This window comes from Phyllostomus discolor, chromosome 10 (assembly GCF_004126475.2).
Source record: "Phyllostomus discolor isolate MPI-MPIP mPhyDis1 chromosome 10, mPhyDis1.pri.v3, whole genome shotgun sequence".
Taxonomy (NCBI): domain Eukaryota; kingdom Metazoa; phylum Chordata; class Mammalia; order Chiroptera; family Phyllostomidae; genus Phyllostomus; species Phyllostomus discolor.
Window position 1 is genome coordinate 396,863 of NC_040912.2, and position 20,106 is coordinate 416,968.

The 20,106-nt window shown below is 69.0% G+C and overlaps 2 protein-coding genes, 1 long non-coding RNA gene and 1 other non-coding gene across 5 annotated transcripts; 1 reads left to right on the forward strand and 3 right to left on the reverse strand.

The window, feature by feature from the left end:
• Positions 1 to 878: 878 nt before the first annotated feature.
• MYO1G (myosin IG) lies at positions 879 to 12,123 on the reverse strand. Of its 2 annotated transcripts, XM_028504143.2 has the most exons (22): positions 11,908 to 12,123; positions 10,354 to 10,562; positions 10,133 to 10,226; positions 9,380 to 9,545; positions 9,126 to 9,179; positions 8,670 to 8,765; positions 8,416 to 8,535; positions 8,067 to 8,276; positions 7,826 to 7,971; positions 7,393 to 7,507; positions 7,114 to 7,284; positions 6,874 to 6,944; positions 6,308 to 6,382; positions 6,053 to 6,185; positions 5,664 to 5,830; positions 5,171 to 5,378; positions 3,520 to 3,743; positions 2,958 to 3,102; positions 2,255 to 2,359; positions 2,006 to 2,119; positions 1,271 to 1,425; positions 879 to 1,160 (listed from the first exon to the last, which is right to left on the reverse strand). In XM_028504143.2, the coding sequence occupies exons 1-22, from the start codon at positions 12,000 to 12,002 to the stop codon at positions 1,004 to 1,006; spliced, it is 3,030 nt and encodes a 1,009-aa protein (XP_028359944.1). In that variant the 5' UTR covers positions 12,003 to 12,123; the 3' UTR covers positions 879 to 1,003. The 2 variants fall into 2 exon arrangements, with proteins under 2 accessions (XP_028359944.1, XP_035866253.1); XM_036010360.1 differs by lacking the exons at positions 10,133 to 10,226; positions 10,354 to 10,562.
• A 3,572-nt stretch (positions 12,124 to 15,695) lies between these two features.
• LOC118497011 lies at positions 15,696 to 20,048 on the reverse strand. The gene is made up of 3 exons (XR_004899552.1): positions 19,847 to 20,048; positions 19,463 to 19,542; positions 15,696 to 15,857 (listed from the first exon to the last, which is right to left on the reverse strand). It is a non-coding gene; the product is annotated as an uncharacterized LOC118497011 (long non-coding RNA).
• LOC114490248 (testis-specific serine/threonine-protein kinase 1-like) lies at positions 17,236 to 18,625 on the forward strand. Its single transcript, XM_028504203.2, has one exon. The coding sequence runs from the start codon at positions 17,323 to 17,325 to the stop codon at positions 18,436 to 18,438; it is 1,116 nt and encodes a 371-aa protein (XP_028360004.1). The 5' UTR covers positions 17,236 to 17,322; the 3' UTR covers positions 18,439 to 18,625.
• Positions 19,152 to 19,283, reverse strand: LOC114490258. The gene has a single exon (XR_003683942.1). It is a non-coding gene; the product is annotated as a small nucleolar RNA SNORA9 (small nucleolar RNA).
• Positions 20,049 to 20,106: the final 58 nt, after the last annotated feature.

Genomic DNA, 20,106 nt, shown 5'->3' on the forward strand with positions numbered 1-20,106 from the left:
TCTAAAAATAAATAAAATCTTTTTTTAAAAAAGCAGCAGGCAATGCTGACAGCTCTGGGACAAGCCCTGCCCCCAGCAACCTGTGGGACCCGCCAAAGGCTGAGACCTCCTGTGTAGGGGCACTCAGGCCCACGTTGGGGTTGGGCCGCTCCTCGGGGGAAGCGGGGGTGGGCTGCAGCCCCCAGCCGGGACCTCCACGCTGGCTTGGGGACAAGCAGCTGTCCCAGCACAGGAGGTGACCTCAAGTGCCCCTGGACAAGGACAAGGGGAAGCTCAGTGAGGCCTGAGCCCTTTGGCGACACACCACAAGGCCACAGCCCACACTAACCGGGCACACCCAGGGAAGGGGTGAGAGCAGAGGGGCCGCCTGTGGGTGGAGGCGGGGGCCCAGAGCTGGGACAGGCTGGGAGGGGCTCTGCTGCCCGAGGGGTGTCACTGTGGCCTTGCTCTGCTGACTCCCTGGAAGGCCCAGGCCAGGCTCCTGGACTCTGGGAGGCCCTGCTTGCTCCCCTCAGTGGAGGTGCTCCCAGGGTCTGGGACAGCATGCACCCCAGAAGGCTGGCGGGCCTGCTCTGCCCCCGGTGGGTGCTGGGCCTGCCCGCTTCCCCAGGACTCCGTAGGAACAGGGCTGGGAGCCGTGCAGGGGAGATGGGACGGGACAGCCTGGAGCCCACACGGAGGTGTCAGCCTGGGGCAAGAAGGGCACGGCCTCCTCTCAGACCGCTGGCTCCACGTCCGGGGTCCCTGGGCGCAGGCCCCACCAGACGGGGTCTCCGGGCCTCCCCCTCTGGTTCACGTGACCCCGCAGGGTCAGCACAGGTCGCTGGGGTGGCGCTGCCAAGCCGGCGGGGATGTCCGCCCACAGACACAGCCCACGGGGCAGGCGCGGCATCCTTTATTGCCCAGTGTGTGGGGGGGCATCCTAGGGGGGCGGGCGTGGGTGGAGGAGCTGTCCCTGCCGTGCGGCCCGAGGCCTCGCTGCCGGACAGCAGGACAGGCCGGCTCAGCTGCTCGGCCACAGGAGGGTGAAGGCGCCTCGGCTGCAGCGGAAGTCGGGCTCGGGCTGCCCCGGCGTGGCCTCCACAGACGTGACTCGCCGCGAGCCGCGCTGGGTCACGGGGATGCGGTCGGACACCCGGACCTCCAGGGGGCGACGCTCCCTGGAGTGGATGGGAGAGAGGTCAGCTGCGGACCGGTGGGGGTGGGGCGGGGGATAGGCAGGCGGGCAGTGGGGCAAGCAGGCGGTTCCCCCCCCCCCGTCCCCGCTCACCCCTGGCAGTGGGCCACCAGCACGCCCACCAGCTCCCCCACACGGTTGTCCAGCGGCGGCTGCGAGCGGTGCAGACACACCACCAGGTCGTCCTGGCCCTTTGCGTGCAGCACCACCAGCTGGTCCCGCCCGCTGGTCACGCTCAGCCCGGTCACCTGCGGGGTGGTTGGGGTCAGGCGGCGGCAGGCCCTCCTCCCAACCCTGCACCCCCAGCACCCAACCTCCGGGGTCCCCGCCTGCGGCTCCACCATCGGCCCCCCCAGGTCCCCTTCCTCCCCTCCCTCCCCCCAGTGGCTCTCGAGTCCCTGACCACGCTGGTGGCGCTAAGCTGCTCTCTCAGCTCTCTGTCCGTCCCCTCTAAGCAGCCACACCAGTCAGGGCTCTGGACCTGGCGTCCCCCACCCGTGGACAGTCATGGGCCCCTGGCCTGCTTGGGGCCAGTCCTTGTCCTGTGGGAACAGGAGCTGCGGACCCAGGGGCCGGGGAGCCACAGAACCAGGAGGTGAGCAGGGTCCATGAGGTTCTGGTGGGAGACCCCCAGCCAGGCACCGGTGTGGGGAGAGGGCCCACCTGGGGGCCGTAGAGTGGGGGGAGCATGGGGGCTGTGCCCGCAGGAAGCCACCCAGGCTGTCGGGGGCTCATCCTGAGCTGGGACTGTTCTAGAAAGTTCCAGCCACCCCAGGCAGGTGGAGGAGGAGGGGCCCACGGACGCCCCGCCCCATCCGCACGGCTCACCGTGTCCAGGGGCACCGCCCGCATCACCCGGTACTGCCGGCTGGGATCCAGCTTGTACACGTGCCGGTCCGTGAGCAGGAGCGCGCGGTCCCGGCGCCGACTGAAGCGGTTCACCTGCAGGGGGCGCCAGAGGTCACCCGTCACGGGGCCCCCTCCCACCCCGCCCCGGGTTCTCCCCGCCTGGGCTGCAGCTGACCCTGTCCCCGGGCGCCGCTGCGCGGCCCCAGGGGCGGCCCCGCCCCCGCTCACCTTGCGGACGTGGCTGGAGAACAGGACGGCCGCGAAGCCGTCCTTGTCCCGCAGCGTCCTCAGGCACTGCGCGAACAGGCTGCAGGCAGCGGGGTTGTCGGCGGCCTGGGCACAGAGGGGGGCTCCGTGGGACGGGGTCTTGGGGCCGCGCGTGCGGCAGCGACTCGGGGTGAACGGTGCAACGGTGCGGCCGCCCCTCATAGGGAGACTGAGTCCGGCCCTGCGTGCGCCTCCTCCGCCGCACCCACCCCCACACCCCACGCGTCCCGAGGGCCCAGCACAGACCCCGCAGCCTAAGGTGCAGGGCGGCACGTCTCTGCCCGCCGGCCCTGCCCCTCAGGCCTGACCTGGATGGACGCCCGCCAGGAAGGCAGCAGCTGGCAAGGACCAGGCCCCTCCCTGCGGTGCCCACCGGGGCAAACCCCAGGCCCCCAACCCTAGTCTCTGCAGGCCCACCCAGGGGTGTGCCTGAGGAGGGGGGGAAGGGGGGGGAGGGGGCGCTGGCCTTAGAAGGGGGCGGGAGGGGGAGCAGGGCAGAGGTACAGGGATCCGTCAAGCCCAGGCCGGCCGGTTCTGGGTGAACCCTTCAACTCCAGGGGCAGCGGGGCAGGGCCCAGAGGACAGACGGACACCCACGCCCAGGGGGAGGACACCGCCAGGCCTCGGGCTGGAAGCCCCTCCCGGGTCCCCAGCCCCCACTCACAGAGGACAGGTAGTCTCGCAGCCAGGCCCGCCGGCAGCCCCAGTCCGGCCGCAGCTCCTGCAGGGCCCCCATGGCGGCCACCTTGGCCTTGATCTGGGCCATGTCTGATGGGGGGATGTTCTTCACCAGCTGCCGGGCCCGCCACCTGGGGAGGGGCCGTTGCTCAGGGGGTCCCTGTGCATCCCTACCACCCCCCCACCCCTGGTCCTGCTTCTCACGCCCCTCCCCTGTGGGAGGAGGCCGAGCCCTTCAGCCCCCGCCCCGTACTGGCCACCCTGCTGCCCCACCCACCTCTCCTGCTGGGCTGTCCGAGCCGGGCTCATTCCCAGTCCCCACCTGCCGTCCTCCCCTTGCTGCCCTGGGGCGAGGAGCCCGAGCCTCCGTCCCCTCCAACGCCCAGAGCGGTGTGGGACAGGGGCGGGGGCTGCCGGGGCCCCCCCTGGTCTCCCGACGCTGCCAGTGGTGGCCGGGGGGGCCGCGTGCGCGGGCGGACCCCAGGTGCCTGGCCGGCCCCGGCTGGGGCGGGAAGCGCGGGGGGGGGGGCCACGTGCGCGGGCGGTACCTGCAGAAGAGCGCGAGGCAGGTGTCCTGGAAGGGCTGCAGCACGGCCGGCGGCGGCGGCCAGACGAGGTCCCGGCCGTAGAGCGGGGGCTGCCGCGCGGCCTGGAACTGCCGGTGCATCTCGGCCAGGTGGGCGCGCACCTTGTGCCTCCGGAAGCAGCGCATGATGGTGTAGACCGCCCGCAGCCGCCGGCAGCGCCACCGGGCCAGCGTGCCCCGCCAGGCCTGCGCCGGGTCAGGGCGACAGACCGGTCAGGGTGACGGACAGCTCAGGCCCCGCCCAGCTCACCTCCCGCCGGGCTCAGGTCCCTGGAGAACTCCCTGGTCTCTCAGGGAGCCCTTCCGCTCCACCCGCTGCCTGGGGGTGCCACAGGGTGCACCTGCCTGTGCCTCCTGCCAGCCACCTCCGAAGGGCTGCTCACCCGTCCCAGGCCTCTGGGCCGAGACCCACACAGCGAGGGACTCCCAGGGGCCCCAGGAAGAAAGCACGTGACGAGGGGGACAGGGGCAGTGACGGCCCATTCCCCACCTGTGGGGGGCAGCTGCCAACTGTCCACCTGGAGCCCAACCTGGTCCAGACCTCGCCTCCCACTCCCAGGGGACCCCTAGACGGAGGGGCACCCTAAGAATGCAACCGTCAAAACCCAGACCACAAACGGACAAGAGAGGCTGGCAGGGCCCACAGATTAAGTCAGACTGAAACAGCACGGAGAGGCCCGCAACTGCCCGGACCCCGGCTGGGACAGGCAGGTGACGGGGGATGCTGACAGGCAGGCGCGTGTCAGAGGCGGTGACAGCCGGGCGCCTGCGTGTGTCCCTGCTGATGGGATTCTGTGACAGGTGACCCTGGGACGCTTGTGGAAATCTGAGGTGGCCGTGTGCTGGCCACTCACACACGCGGGTCAGCTCAGCGTCGGAGCCCTGCGGGGGCCACGTGGCCGGGGAGGGGAATGCCTCTGTGCCAAAGGTGTCCCCGCCGGAGTGTCCGGGGTGGCGTCAGTTTGCGTGGCCCAGGAGAACTGGAGCTCTGCGCCCGGAGGAGCGTCTGTCTGTGTGTGGGTGTGGCAGGGACAGGGTGGGGGGCGGGGCCGAGCCACCCAGGTGGGTGGCAGCCAGTGCGCAAATCTGTCAGCTTTTCTGCGTGTTCGAAACGTTCCAGTGAAAGGCCGTGCGGAGGGGCGGGAAAGCCACCGTCCTCTGGAAAACACGCCGATCATGCGTGGAACGATTTGCTTTGACATAACGGGGGCCGGGGACCGGGGCCGGGGACCGGGGACCGGGGCGCAGGTGCCCGTGCAACGCCGCAGTGCCCCGAGGTGAGGCGGCGGACGCTGGGCAGGGGTGTGGGAATTTAGTTCCCCTTCCGCACACTGCCCTCCAGGTCTGAACTCTCCCAGAATAAACAGAGGAAAGGAAGGAAAACACGGAGGGAGGGATGGCACCCGAGTGCACCTGGGCCTGAAGCTGGCAGCCACGGGGCTGAGGCGACTGGAACCAGACCCACACGTTTTACTTAAGTCGCTTTGAGTCGTGGGCTGTCTCCTAGGAGCCTGCCCGGCGCCCTGCGACCCTGGGGAGCGTGCCTGCGCGCCCGGGTGCAGGCCCCGCCCCCGCCCCGTACGCCCCGCCCCCACACGGCGTGGCGGCCGCACCTTCTGCAGCAGCAGCACGATGATGGGGATGAGACGCGCGCGGCTCTGCTCCAACGTGACCAGCGTCCGCGGTGAGCGAATGAAGATCTTGCTGTGGCCGAAGGCCACGTCCTCCTGCAGCCCGTGCTGCTCCAGGAGGGCGCTCACGGCCGCCCGGTCCGAGCCCAGCAGGTGGTTGGGCCACGTGTACTCACAGGTCATCTTGTACCTATCGCCGCAGGTCAGGGCAGTGGGCGCCAGGCCCTGGGGCGGGGAGGCCGACCCCCCCCCGCCCCCCCCCCCCCCCCGCGTGGCAACCTCACACCTTAGCCCCGCCCATGTCCCACCAAATTGCACCTGCCTGGCCCTGTCCCGCCAGTGTCTTGAGGGTCCTTGCGACTTTAGCGCCCGGGTGTGTCAGGTCTGAGAAGCTGCTTTCCCGAGCCCCTGCCTGTCCCTCGCCCCGGACTCCCCACGGTACACGGCCCACAGGAACGGGCAGGGGCGGCTGTACCTGAGCAGGAACCGAGGGTAGGGCTGGCGGGAAGCGAAGCCGGCCCGGCGCACCCTCACGTTCTCCAGCAGCCCCAGGTACGCCACCTGGTGGCGGCAGTGGCCCTCGTCCAGCCGCGCAGCCACCTTGTCCTCGTTGGGCTTGATGCAGCGCACGTAGAAGGGCTCCTGGGAGCAGCGGGCAGAGGACGCTTGGGGGTCTGCTCGCAGCCCGGTCCCCCGGCGACCCGACCTGAGCACGAGGGGGCCCTCCCCGCTGGCAGGGGCGCACGGCAGACAGGAAAACACAGCCCCTGCCCACGATGCACAGAGGCCGCTGGGGGCCCGGGACGATGCCCAGGCTCCAGGGACCTGGAAGGATCCGGGGTGGGGCTGGGGCCTGGCTGGTACCTTGGAGGCCAGGTTCTCTACCAGGGCCACCATGGAGTTCTTGAAGAGCGTGCCGGCCGTCAGGGGGCGCTTGGTCACTTCTGTGATGTCCTGCTGCCCGTCCGGCCACATGGCCTGCAGGGTGGGGTCCGAGCTGTGGACACAGGCCCCATGCTCAGACGCCCTTGGGGGGAGGAGCCCCCACCAGCTCCGCTGTCGGGCAGGAGCCAGACCCCAGCGTCTGTGGGTCCGGCCGCCCGAGCCCTGGCCGCTCACCTGTTGTACAGGAGCCGCTTGAAGTCCTGGAAGAGGGCGTCTCTGTTCTTGTCAATGAAGCCCAGGACAGAGTACCTGCAGGGGCCGGCTGGGCGTGAGGACTCGTGGTGTCCTGCCCTCGGGGTCCCCAGCTTCTCCGACGCAGCCGGGGCTGAGAACCGCTCTTAAAAGCCCTCTTGCACGGTCAGCGAGAATAACTTGGAGGTCGCCAAGGGCTTGTGTTAAAGTGTTTTCAAGTCTGACCGAGAACGCTGACGTTTAAAAGAACAAAAAAGTTGCCCTGGCTGGCGTAGCTCAGTGGATGGAGCGCGGGCTGCGAACCAAAGTGTTGCAGGTTCGATTCCCAGTCAGGATACATGCCTGGGTTGCAGGCCATGACCCCCAGCAACTGCACATTAATGTTTCTCTCTCTCTCTCTTTCTCCCTCCCTTCCCCCTAAAAATAAATAAATAAAATCTTAAAAAAAAAAAAAGAACAAAAAAGTAACAATTAAAGCTCTCTGGCAAAGGGTATGTTTGCAGGGTCTGAAAAAGAGCGGGCCGAAGGCAGGAATGAAGATGCCTTACGTGACGTCCCCCGCGTAGTGCTTGATCCGGAAGTCCCGGCCAAACTCCATGGTCTTGTCCGTGGGGCAGAGCTGGCGGGAGGAGGGAACAGCTAGGGTCAGGGCCCAGAAGCGGGCGGGCAGACCCGCGGAGGAGGCCGGGCCGCCACTGCAGTGCGGCCAAGGCCGGTGGCGTGGTGCCCGTTGGGTGCACGCCCACGTGGGTCAGCCTGAGGGCGGGGTGGCCGCGGGACAGGGGCACCTGGCGGCTGGTGTAGTGTGGGTGGTGGCGGTGGTGCGTGTCCAGCGTCTGCAGGAAGATGCGGTCCGTGATGGGGCCCGCGGTGCTGCAGGCCTCGTCCAGCACAGCCAGGATGCCCCGGTGCGGCCGCTCCACCAGGTCCACGATGGTGGCGTTGTTGAAGTACTCCACCTGAGGCAGAGCAAGCGGGCGGCTCCTGAGCCCCGCCCGCCTCTGCCCGGCCCCATGCCGCCTCCCCGGCAGGGCCCGTGCCGCAGGGGGCGGGCGGGCGGCACTCACGCTCTGCCAGGCGATGCCCTCCCGCTGGTACTCCTCCTGCTCCTGCTTCAGGATGAGCTGGATGAAGAGCTGCTGCAGCTTCTCGTTGCAGTAGTTGATGCAGAACTGCTCGAAGCTGGGGCGAGGGCCGGCCCCGTCATGCCGCCGCCCGGAGGGCTTCCACTCCAGGTGGCAGCCGTGCCCCACAAGCGTGCCTGAGGCTGGCCTGTGGCGCCCATCCCTCACCCCCGGCCCCTGCCTCCAGCGACAGGCGGGCTCACAGTGAGGGGCAGTGAGCTCAGGACTTGACCTCCCTGGGCACCACGGGACAGGTGGCGGCACCGCTTGGACATGCCCCTGGGGCAGGGAACCCTCCAGGACAGGTACCAGACACCCCGCTCCCCAGCCAGCTGAGCCCGCCTTAGAGGCTGGGGGTCAGCGCCGGGCCGCCCACCTGTTGACGGGGAACACTTCGAAGCCGTAGATGTCCAGCACGCCGATGACCGTGTCCTTGCCATCCCGCCGGGGGTCCCGGTCCCGGGCTTCCATGACACTGTTGATCCGGTTCACCACCCACTCAAACAGCCGCTGGTACACTGCCTGGGGAGAGCCCGGGCTGCTTTGGCTGCCTCTGGCCTCACCTCCTCCCGGAAGGCCTCCTGGGTTCCACCCCACACGGCCGGTCCCCAGAGTACCTTGGCACAGGCGTCCCGGGCATAGCTGGCCTCGGCTGCGGTATGGCCCTTCTCAATGACTTCTCTGCCTCCGGAGGCCACAGTCCGCGCCAGGAGGCAGCGCAGCACCAGCCCCCGGGGCGTGGCCGTCAACTCAGCCACGTGGTCCACCAGCACCTCCTCAGCCACAGCCAGGTGCCCCTCCTCCGTCTCCACGAACTCGATGTTTCCCTGGTGACGGGGGAACCGGGAGGATTCAGGCTCCATGTCCCCCAGGAGCCTGCACGCCTTTGCCGAGAGGCACAAGGAAGGGATGGCGGGGACACAGCCGAGGACTCGGGAGTGGCCCCAGCCCCGCAGCCGGGCTCACCAGGTGCAGGATGGCGGCCAGGATCCGGTGCACGGAGTCCACCTCCTCCGAGCTGAAGCCGATCACCCTCATGGCCTCGGTCACCGCCCGGTGGGGACCCCTCTCATCGTTGTCCGGGGCCTGGGAGAGAAGGGGCTCAGCACCCCGGCGCGTGCTCAAACGCTGCACCTCCCACCACCATGGCCCCCGATTCCCTGAACCGAATGCCCGTGGGATCCGGGTCCCCGCAGACCCGCCGGGGAGCCCGCACTCACGCTGAGCCCTGCGCCCTGGCGGGTGAAGTTGTACAGGGCGGGGTTTCTCTGCAGGTGCAGCCGCTGCAGCTCGCTGTCCTCGCAGCCCTGCAGCACCTGCAGGACACCGCCCGGGTCAGGCCCCGCCCACACAGGCGGGGCGCACAGAACCATGCGCCCCTCAGCCCTGGCGGCCCCGCCCACCGAGGGAGCTCTGCAGGGGGGCGGGTGGACACTGCTGGAGGGCAGGGAGAACCCACTTTGGTGGTCCGACGTGGTGCAGACACGGGTGAGCCCTGAAAACTCACTTCCAAGTCCAGGGGGAAGGCACGTCTGGGTCAGACAGGGCGCAGACACAGCTGTGTCCGGGGGAGCCCGCCCCAGGGGGTGGGGCCGGCGGGGAGAGCAGGAAGTGGGCTGCGGGCAGGGTGCTCGGAAGGGCTATCTGGTCTGCCCCACCTGCCTACCTGGGCTCACCTGATAGAAGGCGTGGAAGTTCCTTTCCCCCACGTGCTGCTTGAGGACCCGAGACTGAGGAGAGAGGGGCAGCTGGACCCACGGCTGGGTGGAGGGGAGCCCCCCGGGACAGGCCCTAGAGCCCCAGGCAGGGCAGGAAGCGGGGTGGCCGGCCTGGCCACAGAGGAACCCCACCCTCTGAACCCGGGACATCAGAGAGGGCGCCTCCCAGCCCCCAGGGCCCAGGCCGGGGCGGGCGGGCCTTCGGGACGCACCTTCTCCAGCAGGTAGCTGTGGATGTGCCCGCCCACGGGGTCTCCTTTGAAGTCGAAGTTGATGTCCATGTACTTGCCGAAGCGGCTGGAGTTGTGGTTGCGGTTGGTGCGGGCGTTGCCGAAGGCCTCCAGCACGCAGGTGGACTTGAGCAGCACGTCCTTGACCCTGCGGGGGCGCAGGGCGGGACCACGATGCAAAGACCTCGAGCGGGGGGCTGCGCCCCGGCCCAGCGCCCCGTCTGCGCCACGCCCCGCGCCGCCCCTCTGGGCGGTGGGAGGGCCTTCGCCCTGAGACGCCGGGAGAGCATCCCCCAGGCTTCGCCAGGTCTTCCCTCAGCCTGCGGCGAGGACCTGGGTCTGGACACCCCGCCAGCGGCCTCCAGCTGCAGGGGGAGCAGCTGCTGGCCACCGGCCACGTGTGCTCAGCAGCGGCTGTGCCCCGGCCCCCGGCCCGCCGCCCGCCCGCAGGAAGGGCAGGTTCCGGCACAGGAAGCCCCTCCCCCGAAGCTGGCGAGCGGCGGCCGCCCTGACTTCCGGTTTCCGGCCGAAGCCCCGACACCTGGCTGACGTCGTGGGCCGGCCGGCCGGCCGGCTCGGCCGCCCCTGCCCGGGGTCCCGACAGGGGCCCGGGCCATGCGCCTCCCCTCACCGCGGTGGAGGGGTCCTGGGCGAGGACCCTGGGGCCCTCCGGACAGACGGCCCGACCCCGAGGCCCAGCGGCCTGCCCCGCGGCCCGGCCCCGCGCGGCCTCACCTCTCCACCTCGGCCCGCTGGCTGGGGTTGGTGACGGCGGCGATGTACTGCATGATGTGCTTGCTGGCCTCCGTCTTCCCCGCGCCGCTCTCGCCTGCCGCCCGGGGGACGGGCAGAGTGAGCGGCCTCGGCCCCCCAAGCAGCGCCCCGTGCCCGCCCACCGGGGGGCTCCCGCCACCCCCCGTCGCTCACGGATGGGGGTGCCGGGGCCCGGGGGGTACCTGAGATGACGATGCAGGTGTCCCTGGACCTGCGTTTCATGGCCCCGTAGGCGGCATTGGCCACGGCGTACAGGTGGGGCGGCCGCTCGTAGAGCTCGCGGCCCTGGTACCTGGCGATGGCCTCGGGCCCGTAGAGCGGCAGCTCCTGGTACGGGTTCACGGACACCAGCACCTCCCCGATGTAGGTGTAGATGCGGCCCTTCTCGAACCTGCCACGGGCAGGGCCAGCCCTCAGCCCTCGGGACCCACACTGGGCCTGGGGGTGGTGGGCCCTTGCGGGGGTCTGGGCCCTGGCCCACCCTGGGGATGGGCTCGGAGACAGGAGGGCGTGGCCCCGAGTCTTCCCAGGCCCACCCCCATCCCAGCGGAGTGTTGGGGTCCACACTGCCCTCCACGGGGTCCTAACACACAGGAATTGTGACCTCCCCCCTGACCCCCGCGTTTTATGAAGGGACCGACTGGTCCAAGGCCACACGGGGTGAGCCGGAGCCTGTGGGCCAGGAGACAGGTCGAGGGCGGGGCCAAAGGAGCTTAGGAGGCAGGGGGAGGGGCCTGGGCCGCTTCCTTTCTCAAGGTCTGGGTGGGGCCCAGTGGCAGGGGGGAACCCCGCCCAGCCCCACCCAGACGTCGGGGCCTGGGAGTGGTACCTGGGCAGGACCCTGGGGCTGCAGCCGCCGCCACCCTCCCCCAGCACATTCTGACTCCCCAGCCCTTCCTTCAGGACCCCGTCACCCCTGGGGGCGGAATCCCGGGAGCACCCGCGGGCTGCTCCCCGGGGTATCTGGGCCCTGCCCTGTCCTCGGCACCCATTGGGGTTCCTCTTCCTTAGCTGCCTCTGACGTGGGGGTCCCCTGGCTACACTCCTGCACCCCCCACCTGCTGGGAGACACGTTGCCATGTGCCCGCTGAGCGGCCCTGGGCTCGGCGCCCTGTGTCAGGGCGCAGCTGGTGACGCTGCCTCCTGAGCCGGTTTGTATGAATGGGCTGCAGTCCCGCTCAGCTCGGTGCCCCACTCGGGGCAGCTCATTCCTGCCCCCGACGCCCACGCCTGTGCCCAGCAGGGTGCCTGCAGCTCCCCTGGCTGCCCAGGGGCCAGGCCAGCTCCTGGCAGCAACCTGTGTCCTGGCGCCGCCTGACCCGGGCCCCTCCCTGCCCTCTGCCCTCCTCTGAGGGACGCTCGCCCTGCCCCTCCGCAGCAGGGGACAGCCCCCCGGTCTGGGCACCGGTCTGGGTGCGGTGGAGCAGCCCGTGTGCCCCCAGAGGCTTGCTCAGCTTGCCCAGGGCTCAGCAGGGCCCCACGAGGGTGATGGGGCGTCCGCCTGGTCTGGGTGCCGGTCCGGGTGCCCAGCAGTGGGGCAAACGGCACTGGCTGTGTGGGAGGCGGGGTCTGGGGAGTCAGCTCCAGCCCCGGCTGTCTGCCCTGGCCTGAGGGGGCAGTCCCGCCTGCCTTGCCAAGTGCCCCCGAGGTGACCCCGAGATAGTGGTCTGGGGGGCTGTGGGGAGCTCCCCTCCCCCACGGGGGGTCTGGGAGAAGGGAGTGGGGCCCAGGCCCACCTGAGCTTCAGGTTCTCCATGAAGTCCTCCATAGTCACTTGGTCCAAAAGCACGAAGTCCGCTTTGCCGCACTCAGGGCCCTCCTCGTCCTCCATCCCGCCGGCGGGGAGCACCCAGATCAGGTCGCCGCCCGCCCGCCCGCCGACCTTCCTGTGCAGAGTGAGCCGGGAGCAGGCGGGCCCTCCGCCCTCCACCCGCCCCGCGCCTCCTCCGAGAGTGGTGAAGTAGGAAGTGGGTTCTGGCCCCGGGGAGGGGCTGCCCCTCCCTCCCCAGGGGCTCTGACCCCCGCTTCCTGGGCGGGCTGCCTAACGGTGCTCTGGAGGTTGCCCGGGGCCCTCGGCAAGCCGGACCCTCTCATCTGGGGCCTGCCCCTGGCCCCCAACGGCAGTGGCCACGGTCCCCAGCCCTGCCACACAGGATCACCTGCAGGACGTCAGCATGTGCGGATGGCCAACACCCTGGCCTTAGGGGCAGGGGCTGAGGCTGCCCTTGGAGTGCGGAGACCATGCCAGGAGGGGACCGGCAGCACTGACCACGGGTGGCCGGGGTCTGGACTCATCTGCCTCCGGGCGTTTCCCAGAAGGTCCCTTCCTGCGCGAGGGCCGCCCGCCTGCCTGTTCGGCGGCTGGGACGGGGAGCAGCACGAGGAGCCTCCCGTGCTGAGGGGCCTGCTGGCCAGGCGGCAGTTAGGAGCCGCTCAGTTCTGCCCCTGAACAGCACCCCCCGCCCGGCACAGGACGGCGCGTTCCCCGGAGCCGCGTCGTCACCCACGTGCCGCCTGCGGGACTCGGCGTCAGGAGACGAGTTTATCTGACGATTGCCTTTCGGTCAACCTGCTTTCCTTTCTGTCGAGATTTCCCTTATTTCAGGAAGACGGGAAGGGAGGGAGAGAGAGAGAGAGGGAGAGAAACATCCACGTGGGAGACAGCGGTTGCCTCTCACAGGCCCCTAGCCGGGGACCTGGCCCGCAACCCAGGTGTGCGCCCCGACCGGGAAGCCGACTGTGAGCTTTCGGTCCACCGGCCGGTGCTCAGCCCACCGGGCGCCGCACCAGCCGGGGCCCAATTCACCTTTTAAAGCTCTGAACCAATTGTTCGATATGCAAGCCCCCGCCCCCCCAAACACCGATGTAATGGAATTGCAAAGTGCTTATTGCCGTGCGGATAAAACCAGCCCCGCCCTGGGCACCCAGCGCAGAACCCCACCCGTCGGGACAGGGCTTCGCGCAGCCCTGTGGGTCCCCGTGGGCAGACCGGGGCCGGCCTCCCCCTCCCGAGCTCTGCACAGTCCTCGGCCCGCCGCCGGGGCTGGTGTTTTTGGAGGGCTTTCCAAACCAGTGTGGGGGAGAACCGGGGGAGTCCGGGGCCTGCCAGCGGCCGGGTTTCACTTCTCCAAAGCCCCGGGCCCGGGCTCACATCACAAGGAACACAGTGGCTGGCCCAGTGACACTTCGGGGTCACTGAAGCCTGAACTGAGCAACATTTTCATGTCACGAAATAGTTTCTCTTTCTTTCTGTAGCCCTCATCTGAGGGCATGGTTTTACTGGTTGGGGGGAGGGGTGGAGAAACATCGCTGTGAGAAGCGTCGATTGGCTGCCTCCCTCCTCCCGCGTGTGCCTGGGCTGAGGACTGAACCTCAGACCTTCCTTGGTGCGCAGAGCGACACCCCCACCGAACCACCCGGCCAGGGCGTGAGAGGTTTCGGGGGGGTTCTTTTGTTCCACGTAAAAACGTCCCAACCTCTCTCAGGTGGGGACTCAGCTCTCGGGTCCTGGCTTCGGGAGCAGCCGTGGCCACAACCTTGAGCTGAGCCGCGCCCTGCCGCACCCCCCACTCTGACCGCCTGCGGGGTCCCCACCCACCGAGGCACCATCCCACGAGCCCTTTCCCTTCCCGGCCCACGCAGCCGGGCCTGGCCTCGTCTGCAGCCTCCCCAGGGGGCTTGTCCGCAGGGCCCGGCAGCTGGGGTGGTGAGGGTGCTGGGCGCAGAGCGGGGGGGGGGCCGGCGGCACCCATCTCACCTGGACCAGCGTCAGACCCCGAGGTGCCTCCCCGGTCCGGCCCCTCGCCGACCCCTCGCCCCGTGCTGCACGCCTGTCTTGTTCCTCGGCTCCCACACAGCGGGGCTCGACTCTCATCCCCTCTCCGGGCTGGCACGCTGCAGACCCCGGCTCCAGCCTGTCCCCCGAAGGCGCAGCGGAGCTGCTCCCAGGCCACCTCGCTGTCCCTGGCTGCTGGACGGGTCAGCAGGGTCCGACCCTTGGTTCCCAGGTGAGCCTTTCAGCCTGGGCCTCGGGGTGTGGCTGTCGTGACCGGGGTGCCCTTCCCGTCATCCGGCACGAGCAAGCTGAACGTTGCCTGTCAGCCGAGGCCGGCTGGCTGCCGACCCTGTGGGGCCCGAGAGCCAGCCTGTGCGCCCACAGCGCCAGGTGGTGACCAGGTGCTGGTCAAATTAAACGTCAGGCAGGTGCCTCCCTCTCACTGGGCTGTCAGCTCACACCCGGGTCCCGGTAGGGACACAGAACCCCATCAAGCCCCCAGGATCTCCAGGTGAACCTGCCGCACTCAGGCCTCTGCCTCCCCCCCCCCCCCCAACCATGTGGTTCACAAAGGGGACGGGAGGCACCTGCTCCAGCTCAGCCCCAACCCCTGCAAGCCGGGCAGGCCTTTCTCTTCTCCATGCTGAGCACACTGTGCGAGGGAGAGAGGGAGGGGGAGAGAGAGAAAGAGAGAGCGAGAGAGAGTGAGCGAGAGCGAGCCTGGACCGAATCACTCATTGAGTCTCTTTATTAAATGTCCCTTGTTTCTCATCCAGGAAACGTCGGAGGGGCCCGGGTCCTTGTCCTGGCAGCAGGTGGACGAAGCAGCGTCCACTCCGGGCTCAGAGACTGGTCAGCCAGACACCAGGCCCTGAGCCCCCCAGACCCCAGCCGAGCACCAGCGACCCCGGACTCCCTGCAGAAGGTGGGCCGGTGAGGACCGGAACCCGCTCAGAGAGACGGGGGCAGAGGCCCGGGCCCCAGTCCCGCCGCAGCCTCCCTGGTGCTCCGGCACGGTGGGCCTCCACCCCTGGGTGACCGCGGCACCTGCAGAGACAAGAAAGGTGGAGAGCCGTGAGAATGCGCTGGTGTGAGCACGGGGCCGGGGCCATCACACGAAGGCCCGTCACCGGAGAGGCAACAAGGAACTCGACTGGGTTCCCACTCCTGACCCCCCTGGGAGCCTCTGTGGCAGCCGCCGCTCCGGCCCACCCACCGACCTGGAAGACCCCCGGGGAAGGGTGCCCCTCCGCTCCCAAGCCCCAAAGGCCGCCCATCCCCCGACTCACAACATGGAGAAGCCAGAACAGTGGGTGGTTCTGAACCTCCTGTCCAGGTGCCCTGTCCTGAACAGCCCCCCCCCCCCCCGCCCGCCACCCCGCCACCCCAGGCCAGCCTGGTGGCCACCAAAGGGGGCACCTCTCAGGGCTCTTCCAGCCCCGACACCCCGGCGTTTACGGGCAGGGACACACAGCAGCCTGCTGCGGGGAGGTGCCCCTCAGCACCTGGGAGGGGTCCGCCCTCGCCCCCAGCCTCCAGGTGACAAGGCAGCCCCGGCAGCCTCACAGGTGCTGGGAGGAAGCGCGAGAGTCCCCACCCAGACAGAGAGCTGGGGAGTCACGGCAGCAGCAGTCGGAGCACCAGCCCCGATTCCCGCGGGCGCCAGGCGGGGCCACACCAGCCCCCAGCTCTGCAGGGACGGGCTTCCACTGCCCCCCCACCCCCAGGCTGTCCCGAACAACCCAGAACAGACAGCCTGGGCCAAAGGCAGTCAGTGCCTCGCTCCCGGAACCGAAGAAACGCAAGACTCACGGGAAGGAAGTGTCTCCTGAGGGTGGCTGCGTGGAGGCCGGTGTGTTCAGTGCCTGGGCTCGGACACAGGAGGGGCCTGGGTCTGCTGGAGGCCTCGACCTGCAGGGGGAAGGAAGGTGTGGCGTGAGCCTGCACCCCAAGGGGTCCAGGCCTCTGCTGCCCCCCCATGACCATGCCGGCCCACCCGACCGCACCCGCAGCCTTGACAATGGTGAGGACACGGGGCCTTCCCTCCCGCCAACCCACCTGGCTCCCCTGGGTGAGCCTGGACCTAACACACCCTATGGCACTTCTCCAGATTTCCACCCGGTGAAGGCGCCGAGTTCTCTGAGCCTCGCACGTGGTCACGGCGTGGGGACAGAGTGCAGGCGCAGGCAGGCGCTGCTGGCCACCTTGGGCTGCAGCCAGGTGGACGCAGATGCCCCGCCTCCCACCCACGAAGCTGACCAATGAGCACCAAGGGGTGGTGCACGCCCACTCTCTGGGGCGGAGGTGGCCGAGACCGAAGCCAAGGCTCCTGCTCCTCAGGGAGCCGCACAAGCAGGGGCCAGACGGAGGAGCCCTCTCGGCGGCAGGCTCCACTGCTGGCCCTCCATGCGGGATCCAGGTCCAGCCTCCGGGGCCCAGCCCCAGCTCCGCCCCAGGAGTCCAGCCGAGGCTCCGGTCCCGGCAGACCCCCGGGGCAGCAACACAGCAGGAGCAGAAGTCCCCGACACTCACGCCCCGTGCAGACTCGCTGTCAGGGAAGCTGACTGGGGCTCGGACGAGAGAGCAGCACAGGGGTGAGGCGTCCAGCCAGACCACGCGGGAGGGGCCAGGCCCTGGCTCCCTGAAGGCAGTGACCAGGGGCCTGGAGCCTGCCCACCCTGACCCCCTCCACCCTCCTCCTCCCTGGTGCACAGACCACAGGACCACACCGCTGGCCAGAGCTCCCAGGACAGAAGCAAGAGACGGCCGGGGACATTTCTCCCCAGCTCCTTGCCTGGGGTGGTCACTGCCTCTCTCGAGGCTGCCCCCTCTGCTTCTACATGGCCCTTCTCCCAGGAGTGTGACCACCATCAGGGCTCCCCACACTCGGCTCCACCTTTGTGAGCGATGCCCTGACCAGACCCCCAGGACCCCCGACCGGGGCACGCTGTTTCCGGCGGGGACGGGACTGACACAGGGTCTGTCTGCCCTGGCTCCCTGCTGGACAGAAGTCCCGGACAGGTCATGTGTCCCCACTGCCCCCGCATACCTCAGGTCCCAGCCGAGTGCAAGGCCACTGTCTGAAGGCCTTCAGAGGCCAGCTCCAGCCCACCAGCTGGCTTTCCAGGATCTGAGTCCAAACGGCTCAAGCCAGAACCTCACCCCCCAGGGCACTCCCCCTCTGTGACTTCACCCACTGGAGTCACCCTGGAGACGACGACGAGCGTTCCGACCCCGAGTCCGGGCCCCGAGGAGGCAGGACAGCGGGCCCAGCCAGCCCCGAGGACTCTGTCCGCAGCGTGGGTGAGGACCCGCCGGCCCATGCCTCACGGGAGTGTAGAGGGCAGCCTCAGAGGCGCTGGGGGCTCTGGGCGCCATGGACGACGCTGCCGTCCTCAAGCGGCGAGGCTACATCATGGGGATAAACCTGGGGGAGGGCTCATACGCCAAAGTCAAATCCGCGTACTCCGAGCGCCTGAAGTTCAACGTGGCGGTCAAGATCATTGACCGCAAGAAAGCCCCTCCGGACTTCCTGGAGAAATTCCTTCCCCGGGAAATAGAGATTCTGATTGTGCTAAACCACCACTCCATCATCAAGACCTACGAGATCTTCGAGACCTCCGAGGGCAAGGTCTACATCGTCATGGAGCTCGGGGTCCAGGGCGACCTGCTCGAGTTCATCAAAACCCACGGGGCCCTGCACGAGGACGACGCTCGCAAGAAGTTCCGCCAGCTCTCCCTGGCCGTCAAGTACTGCCACGACCTGGACATCGTCCACCGGGACCTCAAGTGCGAGAACCTGCTCCTGGACAAGGACTTCAACATCAAGCTGTCCGACTTCGGCTTCTCCAAGCGCTGCCTGCGGGACGACAGCGGCCGGCTGACCCTGAGCAAGACCTTCTGCGGGTCGGCGGCCTACGCGGCCCCCGAGGTGCTGCAGGGCATCCCCTACCAGCCCAAGGTCTACGACATCTGGAGCCTGGGAGTGATCCTCTACATCATGGTGTGCGGCTCCATGCCCTACGACGACTCCAACATCAAGAAGATGCTGCGCGTGCAGAAGGAGCACCGCGTCAACTTCCCGCGCTCCAAGCGCCTGACGGACGAGTGCAAGGACCTCATCTACCGCATGCTCCAGCCGGACGTCGCCCGGCGGCTGCGCATCGACGAGGTCCTCGGCCACTGCTGGGTGCAGCCCGGGGCCCGGGGCCAGTCCTCCGCGGCCATCAGCAAGGAGGCGGGGGGCTCCCGGGGCTCGGAGCCCTTGCAGACCCCCGAACCCGGCCCCGACAAGAAGTCGGCCACTAAGCTGGAGCCCCAGGAGGAGGCGCAGCCCGAGGTGAGGCCGGAGTCCAAGTCCAAGGAGGAGATGCTCCCAGCGCAGGCGTCGAGGCCGCTGGAGGCCACCAGCGTCACCCTCGCAGGCCAGCAGCGGAGCAAGGAGACGGTGGAAGGGGGCTCCGGGCAGCCCCCCGACACGCACGCCGAGTGAGCCCCTCTCAGGGCCCAGGGGCGAGCAGGAGACGAGGCGGCGCTCAGGGCTCCGAGCCCGAGCTCCAGGAAGGCCCAGGGACGCGGCGGCGAAGGCAGGCAGTCCCGGACGAGCCACTATTTTTGTCAGTCCCTCTTCCCTCCCTTAGAGCGCGGCTAAAGCAGCAATAAATCACTATATTAGTGCACGCGCTGAGTGAAGCACCACTAAGCTTCGCACAACACAGCTCAGCTCCGCCCACGCCACTGTCCCCCTCCCCCCGCTAGGCCTCAGATCAGCGCACAGAGGGCTTGCCCGCCACGGCCCGGCCCGGCGGCAGGACCAGCCTGCGGCTCCTGGACCCTCGTTCCTCGGGGCAGGGTTCCGTGCCCCTCACGGCTCTCCATTCTTCATTCCCCATCGCTGCTCTGCCTCCACCCGATACCACCCCCCACTTTTACCTTCAACTCTCCGTAAGGCTGTTTCAGGGTACGGTCATATAAAACTCACGAGGAGCCTGGGCCAGAGCAAACCCCCAGAAAGCCCCAACAACCTCAGCACAGACATGACCGTTCTGGTCTTGCACCCCGACCCAGTGCCCTCTGCCCCATGTCGCTCGCTACTGAGCACCCGACCCGTGGGTACTGGTGCTGAAAGTCTGAGTGCAAACGTTGAACCGTGTGTGGCCGGTGGCTGCCGTGGGGCCCACACACCAGATTCCGAAGGGAGCAGGCGACTGTCTGAAATTTCTATAACCTGGCCCCGGATGCGGCAGGGCCAGGCCTCAAACCGTTTCAGAATGTTCTCGCAAGCACTGTAGGAATGCACAAGGTCACTCCAGACCCAAGCACGCTGGAGGCTTGCAGCCCGCGGCCCCCGCCCCCCCCCCCCCCCCCCCGCAGTTTATAGTGAGACACCGAGGGCTTCTTCCAGGAGCCTGGGCACGGGTGACCGACGGAGGGCAGGAAGGAGCCCGGGGAGCGGCAGGCTCATCGGGCCCCCGAGTCCCCCTCTGCCATTCCAGCGCAGGGCTTCCTGAACTTACCAGTCCCAGGGGTTACCCGTGTCGTGGCGTCACTGCACAAAACGGCCTCTCTCCCGCGTTCTTCTACGCGTCAGCGCACTCTGCGGGATTAGGGGCAGGTCACAGAAGCAGGTTCGGGGATTACTACGGCGGGGGCACAGCGCGCCCGCTGCTGGGGGGCCGCACTCCAAGCGCAAGTCGCGGGACCGCTGCGGAGCAGGCGCGCGCTGAGGTCCCGCCTGCCTCCCAGCGCCCGCTTCACGCCCTCGGGGAAGCCGCCTCCGGGACCCCATGCCCAGCGTGTCCCCCACCCTCCCAGGCCGCACGTGTCCTCCGAGCCCAGCTGGACACCCCTGCAGGCCAGCGCACCTGCCGCGCCCCGCCGCGAGGGCCCACGACTCTTACCCAGCCTTAGCAGACGGCGGGCCCCGCCTGGGATCCTCGATGGCCTCGGATGAAGCCGACGCCCGGGAGAGTCCCGCCGAAAGCAGACCTCGCCGCCCCCGTCCGCCATGACTGCCGCCACACACGCCACAGGAGTCCGCGCGCCTGCGTCATCACGCAGCCCTCCCGAGGCCGCCGGCGGCGTCACACGGCCCGCGCCCCGCTGCCGCGCGCCGCCCGGGGAGGTGACGTCAGGGGGTCTCTGGGCGCGGCCTGGAAGG

Excerpts from the sequence above, each read along its gene's own strand:
- MYO1G (XM_028504143.2), bottom strand. The coding sequence starts at position 12,002 with ATGGAGGACGAGGAGGGCCCTGAGTGCGGCAAAGCGGACTTCGTGCTT. Across the intron at positions 10,227-10,353 it reads CACCTGCATCGTCATCTCAG|GCGAGAGCGGCGCGGGGAAG; the intron begins GTACCCCCCGGG and ends CCCGGGCGGCAG. Across the intron at positions 7,972-8,066 it reads CCCGGGACGCCTGTGCCAAG|GCAGTGTACCAGCGGCTGTT; the intron begins GTACTCTGGGGA and ends GGCTCTCCCCAG.
- LOC114490248 (XM_028504203.2), top strand. The coding sequence starts at position 17,323 with ATGGACGACGCTGCCGTCCTCAAGCGGCGAGGCTACATCATGGGGATA.